This window comes from Terrapene carolina, unplaced genomic scaffold (genome assembly GCF_002925995.2).
Source record: "Terrapene carolina triunguis isolate 2854851 unplaced genomic scaffold, T_m_triunguis-2.0 Scaffold231, whole genome shotgun sequence".
Classification (NCBI taxonomy): domain Eukaryota; kingdom Metazoa; phylum Chordata; order Testudines; family Emydidae; genus Terrapene; species Terrapene triunguis.
The window spans coordinates 7,284,845-7,296,902 of record NW_020664582.1 but is presented as its reverse complement, the minus strand read 5'-3'; the positions used below and the strand labels follow the sequence as shown (position 1 = coordinate 7,296,902).

The 12,058-nt window shown below is 44.2% G+C and overlaps 1 protein-coding gene across 1 annotated transcript in view; it reads right to left on the bottom strand.

Annotated features, from left to right (window-relative positions):
• Positions 1–1,207: 1,207 nt before the first annotated feature.
• Positions 1,208–12,058, bottom strand: part of GALNT17 (polypeptide N-acetylgalactosaminyltransferase 17) — a 269,664-nt gene continuing 258,813 nt past the window's right edge. Inside the window, exons 10-11 of the mRNA XM_024205003.1 lie at positions 2,859–3,026; positions 1,208–2,177 (exon numbers count right to left, since the gene is read on the bottom strand). Of these exons, the coding sequence (XP_024060771.1) occupies positions 2,049–2,177; positions 2,859–3,026 (297 nt within the window). The 3' untranslated portion in view covers positions 1,208–2,048. The remainder of the gene's footprint in view (positions 2,178–2,858; positions 3,027–12,058) is intronic.

The following is a 12,058-nucleotide window of genomic DNA, read 5'->3' as shown; positions in this document are numbered from 1 at the left end:
TTTTAAAAGAACAGAACAGCAATAGGATAAAGAAGAATTGCAGGAGAGTCAGTTCTGGTGCTGTCACTACAGTGTGGAGAAAAGCAAGTCAGCTACTCAGCATGCTGTTAGTTGGTCAACATCTTGCTGTTCAGCTGATTGGCTGCCCATTGGGCAAGGAAACTTCCATTGGCCTCCTCACTAAGAGCACACTGGACTGGTCCTGCAATGGGGCAGTCATTTGAAATCAGCGTGAAGGAGCAGCAATCACTTTGGGGGAAAAACTGGAAGGTGTATTTAGGGGAGAACACATTCAGAAGGGTGGTGGTGGGATTTTGCTGCCATTTGGCAAAGGCGTGGGAAAAGGAGATCCATTCTGCATGAGGTGGGTTAGTGCAACTGTTAGAAGGTGGAAGGTACGGGATATAACTGCTTTAAACAGCCTTATGGACTGAAGCAGGGTTTTGCTATTGCTGGAGGAGGCATGCGTGTTAAGTGGAGGGGGAAGCAACAGAAGATCATATTTCTTTATTTCAACTTATTTAGTTTAATGAAGGGATTGGCATGAGATAAGAATTCAAGAACGGTCATACTGAGTCAGACCAATAGTCCATCTAGCCCAGTATTCTGTCTTCCAACAGTGGCCGGTGCCAGGTGCTTCAGAGGGAATGAACAGAACAGGGCAATTATCAAGTAATCCATCCCCTGTCATCCAGTCCCAGCTTCTTGCAAACAGAATTTAGGGACACTCAGAGCACGGGGTTACATCTCTGCCCTCTTGGCTCACAGACATTGTTGGATCTATCCTCCAGGAACTTATTTAATTCTTATTTGAACCCACTTATACTTTTGGCCTTCATAACATTCCCCAGCAAAGAGTTCCACAGGTTGACTGCATTGTGTGAAAAAGTACTTCCTTATGTTTGTTTTAAACGTGCTGCTAATTAATTTCATTGGGTGACCCCCTGGTTCTTGTGTTATGCGAAGGGGTAAAGAATACCTCCTTAGTCACTTTCTCCACATCATTTATGATTTTGTAGACTTCTATCATATCCTCCCTTAGTCGTCTCTCTGCTAAGCTGAGCAGTCCCAGTCTTTTTAATCACTCCTCTTACGCAAGCTGTTCTATACCCCTTATATTTTGTTGCCCTTCTTGGTATCTTTTTCAATTCTAATATATCTTTTTTGAGATGGGGCGACCAGAACTGGACACAGTATTGAAGAAGTGGGTGCACCATGGATTTCTATATTGGCATTGTGATATTTACTGTCTGATTAACTATCCCTTCCTTAACGGTTCCTGACCTCCTGTTGGCTGTTTTGACTGCCCCAGTACATTGAACAGATGTTTTCAGAGAACTATCCATGATGATGCCAAAATTGCTTTCTTGAGTTGTAACAGCTAACTGAGGCCCCATCATTTTGTATGTATAGTTGGTATCCTGCTGTTGGGAGAGGGAAATCAAGGGGCTATTTGGAGATGCCTTTGAGATCTGTCACTTTAAAGCATGCCTGTCCCAGGTTGAAGAAGAAGGTGGGTGAGAGAAAGGGAGAGAGGAGACATTTAAAAACACCTAAGAACTTTAACTCAGCTCACTTTAGGCTTCCAAACTTGGCAATCTTTTTCTGTTTTATACAGACAAATGCTCTTGCTTGACAAGTGGGTTTGTCCAAGGTCTCTTAACTCTGGTCCTGGTATAAACCTTGATGGCCCTTGCTAAGAGCTTCAAGTCATTTGTGAAAGCAGCACTTCCCTGTCAATAAACTGTCCATAAGACTGCACAGGCTTTATTCCAGCAGAAATAAGTGATACCTTGAGAACTCTTGCTAGACGAAAATAACAGTTCTGACGCAATTTCACCCAGCTGGAATCAGCTGTGAGAGACTAATATACAATAAAAAAAAAACACAAATGCCCACTTCCCCCAAGGTCCTCTCCTGATACCGTGAATAAAGCTCTGTTTTTATATTTCTTTCTTTCCAAAGTTGTGAAAAGGATCCCCGTCTGATCGGTCCAAGTCACTTGTGTTGTGAGTGAAGTTCTTCAGACTGCTCTGGCCCTTACACCTTTACTTGATGAAGTTTTTAATTGTCCATCTTTGTCCCGTGCAGCTGCGAAGAATTAGATCAATGCCGGACATTCCTTTGTTCTCCACTTCCAGACAGCGCCCAGTCCCCTTATTCAGGATCGCACCATTCTAAAATCAAAGATACAGGTAAGTACCTTCTGTGTAGCCAACAGGTGACTGCATGCAATCGCTGGGACAGGGACTGTGTCTTCCTCGGGCCTGGTAAGTGCTTAGCACTTGGTGGGCGGGCATGAATGCAAACTAAGAAATAATATCCATTAAAATAATCCATGAAATTCTTCAGCCCTAAATGCATATATCCCTGCGCCTTCAGCTAACTGAGAAAATCTGTAATCTGCAAGTAGCAGGGTCTTATCCTCTGTGTGAGGGAGACATAATCACCCACATTTAGCCAATATATTACATACCCCCGTCGTAGACAAAGGCAATTTTCAGTCTCTGAGGTCTGCATGAGCCTATTCTGGGATGCCATTTTGTAACGAATCTATGGCTGCATGGATACATAACGCGAATATCGAATTCTGGGCCTTACGCACCAGCAGTACAAGACTTAGGAAAAAGAAGAAACGTCCTTAATCTCACCAACGTTACATTGTTCTTAGGCTGAGCAATTTCTGTGTGAGTAAAAGTAGCAAAGGGGGCACAAAAACATCGCCTCTCGCAGCATGTTGGCTAGTAGCCCCTACCTTTGCAGAAATGCTTCCTCCATGCTATAAACAAGAGAATATGTGAAACAGGCCATAGTTAAAGGGAAGAGAAGAAGCAGGCGAAAGTCCCATCCTCACAAACCTGTATGAAATTCCAGCGTTTATGGAGGCTGCTCTTGACCTTTTCACAATCAAGGAGCTGAGGGAGCCGGCTTTTCATGTTATCCACAAGGCAGCGGGTATCAGGCAAGAGAGTCGTGGTCCCAAGGGCCCCCAAGTGAAGGTATCCCTCCTTGGTGTAGCGGGCAAGCTGAGGGGGTGGGGGGAAAAAGACTGTTAGTACTTCTCGAGTGTGATTAGAGAAGAGATGCAGAGGGGACTGAGCTAGTGAGTACAGGAGATGGGAATGACATGCAAAAGCCTGTCTCTGGAGATTTCTAGCTCAGTTTTGCAGACGGATGCAGGTGGCAGGGGGGGAGTTTGACACCTAAATACCTTTATGGCTCTGGGCTTTAATTACTAACAACCCCGTGGGGTGGGATCCTTTGGCCTTTATTTGGTGTTGATCCTATGCTAGTCATGGTGGTTTTAGATTGCAACCAACTGGCTATTTTGGGGCATGCTGGACCATTCTAGTGGTTCTGAGATGCTTAGCTGTGGGTTCTTCTTTTGACAACTAAATGCCACTGTTGGTGTGTCCAGAGCAGCCCTCCAGCTATTCTAGGCATAGGTAAAAAATAGCAGCCAATAGGTAAGGATAGCCAAGTGAAGGATTTGATTTGTGATCACGTCCCTCATGAACTGATCCAATCTTAGATCCCCCATATTGTTCCCCATATGTGTATATAGCAATAGATGATATAAAAGCCTCTTGGTGTAACCATTTCCAAACACTGGAGTATCCATCAGTATCCTGCTAACGCATAACTTTATATCTCGCTCCTCCCATGCACCCTGAAAATTCTGTCTGTTCTGGAGGAAATGTTGAATGATAGCACCAGAGGAAGGCATCTGAGCTGTGTTGTCCTCAGCCATGGAAAGAATGAAGTCTTGCTACTGGGCAGAAATTAGCTATAGGAAGACGACTGCCCCCCCTCATGTCCCTTCGTGTTGTTGATTGTCCAATGAGCTGCATAGTTGTTTAAGAAAGGGCTGATATATTTGCACTGTTTAAAAAAATATTTCCCTAGACGTATTTAAATTCACAGAGTGAAAAGAGAAGAATGACAGCAGCCTGCCTTTTATAATTCAGGGGAAAGATATACACAGCTGCTTATTTAAATTATGAATCACTCTATTATCCAGCAGACAAATGAGAAGTATTCAGCACATTAATTAACTGAATATATCTCTGACCCAGATGCTTAAAGAGAGGCAGTAAATCACACTGGGAGTTATGGTTATCTCGGTTGGAATAATTAAACATCCAAAATCAAGTTAAAAACAATGTAAAGGGGTTTGACTTGAACCAATAAAAGCAGATACCGATTATTAAGGTATTTGTTTCTAATTTCATCTTTACTTCACTATGTTGGTTTAGACATACAAGTGCATTGCTCTGGGTTGGCATGCATGACTCTCTCTCTCTCTAGTGGCTAGTGACCATAACTGCATGCTGTAGTAAGATGAGGCCCTGAAACATAAACCCGTATCAGAGGCCCAGTATGAGGCCTGAGGCTTGAACTAAAGTAATGGTCAAGACTTTGCTAACATAAAGCAAAGTTAAGCTGTGAGCCAGAGGCAGGCCCTGCTCACAGAAGCTGGCAAGGAAAGGGCTGATGCTGCAAAAAGAGACATACCTAAAAGGTACTGGACACCAGATATCAGAACATTTGCATACTTGTACATTCCACACACAACAAGGAACAAGCTGACCCATCCTAAAGACAGGGCCAAAAGGGGAATATGATGGATAGAGTTGTTTTGTTCGAACCAACATGTACAAGGTGAGAGGCGGCACCTTACTACGTAGTGGGGTTGTACCTTACTATGTAGGGGGGTTGCACCTCAATACGTCAGGAGTGATGTGTAACTTGTTTGTACCTGTGTATAAGAATGCATCCCTGAGTAGATATCTTTGTCCAGCCTAGGAGGGAGTGGAAAGTCCCGCCACTGACTGAGCTGAGTCCATTGTCAGGGAGCACATATGTACTAGCTAGCAGCACCTTAGCAGCACCTTGGACTTCTATGCCAGGGAAAGCTGGAGACTGTGTTTCTCTTCGACAATAAACCTGGCCGATGTGCCTTTGTACCTTACTAGAGTCTGTGGTCATTGGGGGTTCTCTCGGGGTCTGCTGTGTCAGCTATCTGCGCAGAGCTGGGACAGCACACTGAGGGAACACACGCACGCAGCCGATTGATATCAACATTGAACAGAGCAGAGCACTACACCAGTAGCATGCTATTTGACAGCTTCATCAACTCCTTCAGATCATTTGGCAGGGTTGTGGTACGTTTGGTGCTGAACTTCCCAGGTTCTCTCTCCAGGTGGGGCAAAGGGGGATGGATTCTGGCTAGAACTGGCTGAGGACAGGAGAGGGCTATGCAATGCCAAGCCGCCCCTGCTGTAGGGTTCCTTAAGAACATTATTCTAGTGGTGTAAATCTAAGCAAGACCTAAGCTACGGTAACTCACAACAAAGGCCACTGTCCCCCAGCCATTCTGCCCACCATGCGCTCCTTGCACTGAAGAAAGCTTTGATGCAGTAGAACACATGTAACATCATGATCAAACTTCCCCTGACTGTGCATTGACAAGTTCTTTTTCCCTGTGGTTTTCGCCAGAGCCTTCAGTTGTGTTAGGGTTGGGTCAGAACAGAAAGGAGTGCTTTCTAGAGGTTAATGCAGCACAATATAAATCAAGACTGCTGGGGTCTAATCCCAACTCTGCCACTGACCCATTGAATAGGCCCTGGGCAAGACACTTAACCTCTCTGTGCCTCAGGTTATTCATTTACAAAACAGGTATAATGCTCACCTGGCATCACAGGAGTTTAATTACTTCAACTCTGCAACGTGTGATGAGACTACCATATGAACAGAGCATTAGAATTACTCTAAGAGCAAATCAAATATTGCAGAATGGTGAAATTCTGGATTATCTGTTTTTAATGGCACTGATGTTTTTATGTTTCAAATCCTCAGCAGTGAAATCCTTGACTGACAGCATGTGTTTTAGTAAAGCAACCAAACTGAATTAGTATTTGAACAGTAGCTCACAAATCTTTCAAGGACTAAATATCAAACTCCTTCCTTTAACACTGTGACTTTAAGAAATCCATCGACAAGCGCAAGCATGCAGTACAAGTATTTTTCTTTATGTGCTTTTAAAACCTTAGTGACCATGTATATAATTATTGTATTAGGCATCTTTCCTTTCATTATGTTTGGCAGCTTCTCTTTAGCCTGTTGGCCTACTGCCCACAAGGCAATAAAATTTCTGTGCTTAGATGTTATCTCCTAATGTGGTGGGAAAAGTAACTAGAGCAAAAATCAAATCAGGTCCTGAGGGGAAGGGGCAATGGGAAAATGAAATAATCTGAAGAACAAACACGGATCTTATGAGAAATCTATCACAGTGGATATAGTAGATGTGCAACCTACTTGGTATAATAGCCAGATAAATAAAGCCCAGAATGCATTTCTGGATCGACTTCAGCATATTGCAAACTATTTGATCCAGTTCACTGTCAACCAAAACAGAGCTTGCAATTGCTTTACTCTTCAGTCTTTTTCCTCAGCTCAAGGTGGAGGACAGTTGTTCCTGGAAAGCATCCCTGCTGGAAAAGGCTGTTTCGGAGAGTTAACGTTGTGCACGTGCCTTGATGAGTTAAATAAGTTTAAGGGTGTGATTTTCAAATAAGCTTAAGTGACTGAGGAGTACAAGTCCCCTTGTGTTCTGAATGAAGGATGAATGAAAGTTGTGATGTTTTGGTTCTAAAGTTACTGCCACCATTGTTGAAGTTGCGGTTTTGGTGCCCTCAGCTGAAGTAACATACTCTGCCTTCAGCGCAGAGGTGTGCAGGCCCCTCAGGGCAGAGGTACTGGGGGGACAAGTGTATGTGGGCAGATTGGGGGGGATGCAGGACCTAAAATTTATTTTATAAGAGGGATAGCTCAGTGGTTTAACCCCTGGAGGCATTGTGAGGGGCTGGCACCACCAGGGCTCCCTTGTCCCAGCTCTGTGCTCTTCCCAGCCCCCATTCACCCACAGAAGTGGAAGGTGAAGGCCCTGTGGTCATGCAGGAGCTGGTGCTGCTCGGGGGGCCTGGCCCACACCAGCTGGCAGAGAGGGACCATTCAAGGCCAGGACCACATGTAAGTGGCAGCAGAGCTTGCCCCAGAACCAGGGCAGCAAGTCCCACAGGGAACCTGGCCCCAACTTGCATGCAGAGCCTAGGCCTGACTCTCACAGGGAGCCTGGCCCCATTCCCCAGCTCATCTGCCTCCACCACTGTTCTTCCCCCCCCACCCCGCCCGCCCGCCGGGCTATGTGCACCAAGGAGGCCCAGCCCACATTTCAGCAAGTGAGAGTGCATAGAAGTTGTGGGGAGTGTTGGGCGTCACACTTTCCGCAGATCAAAATGGCAGGCTGTGAGATGTTACTTCTCACGGATGTACTCTACACTGCTAACTTCTACAGAACATGTTAGTATTCATGAATAGTCCCGCACTGGCAGGGACTGAACATGCTGCGGCCGAGTATGGACATCTCTAGGGATTGGGTAGAAGGAGAGGAAGCAAAACCATAGGAATTACCATAACAGACCTCTATGGGTAGGTCTACACTGCATTATAGACCTGAGTGAGACCCAGGCTTGTGGAGTGGGTGTTTCCAAGCCCGTGTTTCAGCAGCTACACAGCACGGAAAGCCTGGGTTTCAAATTGCTGAACCTGGGTCTCTCAGTCATGTTCATGTGTCCCTACTGAAAACCTTCTGACTTGAGTCCATGCCTTGACCTGTGTCCACATTGTAAAACAGAGCTTGGATCTGAGTCTCAGTGGGACTTTGGGGGCTCTGATCAACCCCCTCAGCAGGGTCTGAGAACCTAGGTCTTGAGTGCGTGCTGACCTGAGCGAGTCTGATCAGTGTGGACAGAAGGGGGGCTTGGACTCAGACCTGAGCCTGGGCTTAGCATGCAGTACAGACATACCCTATCAGACCACTATGATGTGAGGATTTTTAGAAAGGGGGAGGGAAAGAGTAAGAGGGAAAAACAGGGGAAAGGGAAGGAATCCAAGAGGACCCCTTAAAAAAAAACAACAACAATCTAGTGACCACACCGTTAAAGGAAATTAATATGGAGTTACACTGTCTCAGGCTAACTGCTGACTTTGGGCAAGGTTGAACACGTCCACGTGTAGCCCCATGAGACTGTGCCTCTAAGTAACTGCTCACCAACATAAGGGATGCACAACCTAACCCCCAAATTAATAAGTGAGGTTGTGCTAAGGGACTGGCCCTAGAACCTCCAAGTATCACTATTCTAAATATCTTTCCAATGCAGAAGAGGATGGTGGAGCTCTGTCTCTGTTCAAAGGAGGTAGCAGCTGCCTATGTTTTTAAGAGGGAAGGAGGGGTAAAGTAAAGATTACATAATTTATTTAGCGAACCTGCAGCTTCTGCAAATTTAAACACAGTTGGGTAAGCCTCTCACTCTACAAATGCACTGGTGCATCATTCAGTTTGATCTCCTCATTTGTAAACCTGACAATAACAATATACACTCTTTGATTACTATTTCTGCCTGGTTGCTCCTCTGTGATGGAAGAAAGTTAATTAGACTTCTTAGGACCTGGGAAATAAGTCTTGATGATGTTCCTTGACTACTGAAAAATAATTTAGAATTGTTTAGCTTCTTTTCTGCAGAGGGCAGATTCTCAACTAGCCACAATACATAAAAGTACAGTATTTTCTTTTTTAAATAATTCAATCTAAATGCTACTTGTCCCCCATGATACACCAGTCTTCTGGATTATCTCACTATTAGTGGCTTTGTCCCAGCGTCCTGCTGTTTAACAAATTTGTTTGAGGAAAACATATTTTATCCTATAATTAAATGGAAGGCACTGCTGGATGGACATTATCTTGTATTATAGTGCTTTCTATTATGCTAATATATCACCACAGTTCTGTCACTCCAATGACATGACTGTAATACATCATCAAAACACTTTGCAGTAATGATATATCACTTAAAAGATGAAGCTAACAAAGTGAGTCCAAGACCAGATTCAATTTAATTACAGGATAAAGGGATTCCTCATCATTCACTCTTGGTGATGAATTAACCTAGAAATGAATGAAAGCCTTATATGAAAGAAGGAACACTAAATGGAAGATAAACAGGAGACAAACAAACAAAACAAAAACAACAACAAAAAAAGCCAGGAGACAAATGCGGGCATGGAGTTACTTTGAGCAAAAGCTAAAAAAAAAAAGCTAACCGGCAATACAAGCTGCACTATGTGTCTGACCGCAAGGCTCTGAAGCCAGATTGCATTTGACCAGAACACCAAAATAACTTAGCAGACAAATCTAACTAGCCCTTTGGCTTGTAAATGTTTGCTTGATGTGCCCAAATGCCATTCTCTTTTTTTGGAGCCGCTGGGTATACCATTAGATGCCTACATTAATTGGGGTCATTGTTTCTTTCACGGTTTGGAGAGGAAAGGAACAACGTGGATCCGAAAGAACAGGAAGAAAAATCTGCTTTGAGCTGGTTTCATTGAGCCTGCCAGCCAAACAAACAGCAACGCAACATTTTAATTCAGATCACCACATAGGAAAAGAAAACATCATTAAGCTTAATTATATATAAAAAAAAAAAAAAAGTGGAAGGAAGAAAAAACTTGCATTTAGTTATTCATCTCAAAGTCCAAGGTTAGCAGGCAGTATCAGTTTAGTTTCTCATACAGTCAGAAACTTAGGGCTGGTCCACACTGGGGCGGGGGATCGATATAGGAAACGCAACTTCAGCTATGAGAATAGCGTAGCTGAAGTCGACGTTTCCTATATCGAACTAAAAGTACCTACTTCGGGTCCACGTGGCGCAGGCAGGCTCCCTCATCGACAGCGTTTCCTCCTCTCGGTGAGCAGGAGTTCCGCAGTCGACGGGGGAGCGCTTCTGGGATCGATCTATCGCGTCCAGATGAGACGCGATAAATCGATCCCAGAAGATCGATCTCTACCTGCCGAATTAGGCGGGTAGTGTGGACCAGCCCTTAAAGGCAAAAGCTTCCATCTACAAAGTACAATATGCAGTTTGTGCATAATTATTATTAAATGGCACATTCACAACAGTGGCTAAGTTATGTTTAGTAAAGAGCTACATCACTGGCTGATCTAGTTTATCCTTCCCTTTGTACAAAGAATAGGATATCCATCTTCGCCTTAAGGCTTAATTGTGAATTGATCCCATGCTAGGTACAGGTGGCCCTACAAAAGAGTTCAGTTCAGCTTCCGTGTGAGCTAGTATCCCATCACTGAGATGTTGACTGAACTACTCTACCCTTGTGACTCTTCAAAGGTCAGGCTGGAAATATCTTGAGGATGGCTCTCTTAGGGCATTTCTGACACATGGGCAGGCAAATTTTCCAGCTGAAAGCCACGAGGGAAGATAACTTGTATCTGAACACATCAGAGCCCCTGAAATTACCCAGGGCCTTTACAGCAAGGGAGCCTTCTATTTATTCATTTTCCTGTGTATTTATATGGCCCCTTTCATCATACTGTCCAATCGCCTCGTAACCGTGAATATATTTATCCTCCCAAGACCCCTTTGAGGTAGCTCAGTGCTGCTATTTTACAGATGGGGAGCTGAGGCAGAGAGAGACTAAGTGATTTGCCCAAGGTCACATATGAAATCTGTCCTGGCGCTGGGACTTGAACTCACGTCTCCCCAAGTCCTAGGCTAGTGCCCTAACTAGAGTACCTTCTCGATGGGAATAGTGCTGGTGAACCATATGCACTGAGGTGAGCTGAGCAGTTGAAGCCATTGCTGGTCACCCCACGAGAGCCAATATCAGGCCCTGTCTTTGGGCAAGTTACCAGTCACTGGATCAAGTCTACCTGACACCAAGGCCTTGCTGTAAACTTGAACTCTACCATAATCGTCTCCTCTTTCATAAAACGGGAATAACAATACCTCCTTTGTAAAGAGCTTTATGATAGACAGATGGGAAAAAAAATCCTATAAAAGAGCTTGATTATATACAAGTGCTACCACAAGAGAGAGGAAGAGAGACAATTTTCAAACATGAGTTTGACAAACATCTCTGATAGTCTATCCTACCACCGCTAAAGCTACAGTGTGGAGCCAGAGCATGGCTGGAATCAGTTACATGGGCTGGAACAGCTTTTTGCTCAGCCAGAAAACTAATGCTTTAACTGCAAATCTTTTCAATGAATTAATTACCTCAAACAAGTTTAGGAACCTTTCTGTCTTGCTTGCAGGAGACCTTTTTCCCCTTGCACTCCTTTCTGGTGTATGTGAGAAATTGGTTTCCTTAGGCAAGCTTTTTATTATGCAAATATCTGGTGAGCACTTACTATGATGGTCTTTATTGTGTTATATTTCACAGTTCTGATCTTAATGAATGCAGTTGCAGCCCTGAGCTCTCTCATGCAACACTGGTAGAAGAAACAGCAGAATAAACCTTAGAGTCTTCCTTTCTCACAACTTCCAATGAGAACCTCATTGACCCCAGAAAACATGGAGATGTTGGCTTACAGAACAACTGGGACCAGGAATTAAGACTTCACACTGAATCCTTGTAGGACGCTTATGCACTTTTCTTTATAATAATAATAATATATGGAGATATCCTATCTCCTAGAGCTGGAAGGGACCTTGAAAGGTCATGGAGTCCAGCCCCCTGCCTTCACTAGTAGGACCAAGTACTGCTTTTGCCCCAGATCCCGAAGTGGCCCCCTCAAGGATTGAGCTCACAACCCTGAATTTAGCAGGCCAATGCTCAAACCACTGAGCTATCCCTCCCCCTTTTGAGATGAAGGCTTGATAGGGAGCTCACTTTGTAGGTAGAGTGAACTTGTCAAACAGTGGCAGTTTATAAAGGCACCTTGGATCTCGGATTCTATTCTGTATAATTTTATATACCCCCTTATTACTGTCGTATCGGAATGCTTTTAATCCATGTGTCAGGTGTGGCTAATTTTGTTTCTCATCCTCTGCCCCAGGCGAGAACTGTGTGGAAGTGTAGTGCTTTGCTTGGGTAGAGTTGGTTTTAGATTGTTGTTTTTAAATCTACCATTAGAAGACATTGTCACGTATAGGGCGCTATACATGATGCTGTCCATCTGGAAGACAGAGGGAATCAAAAA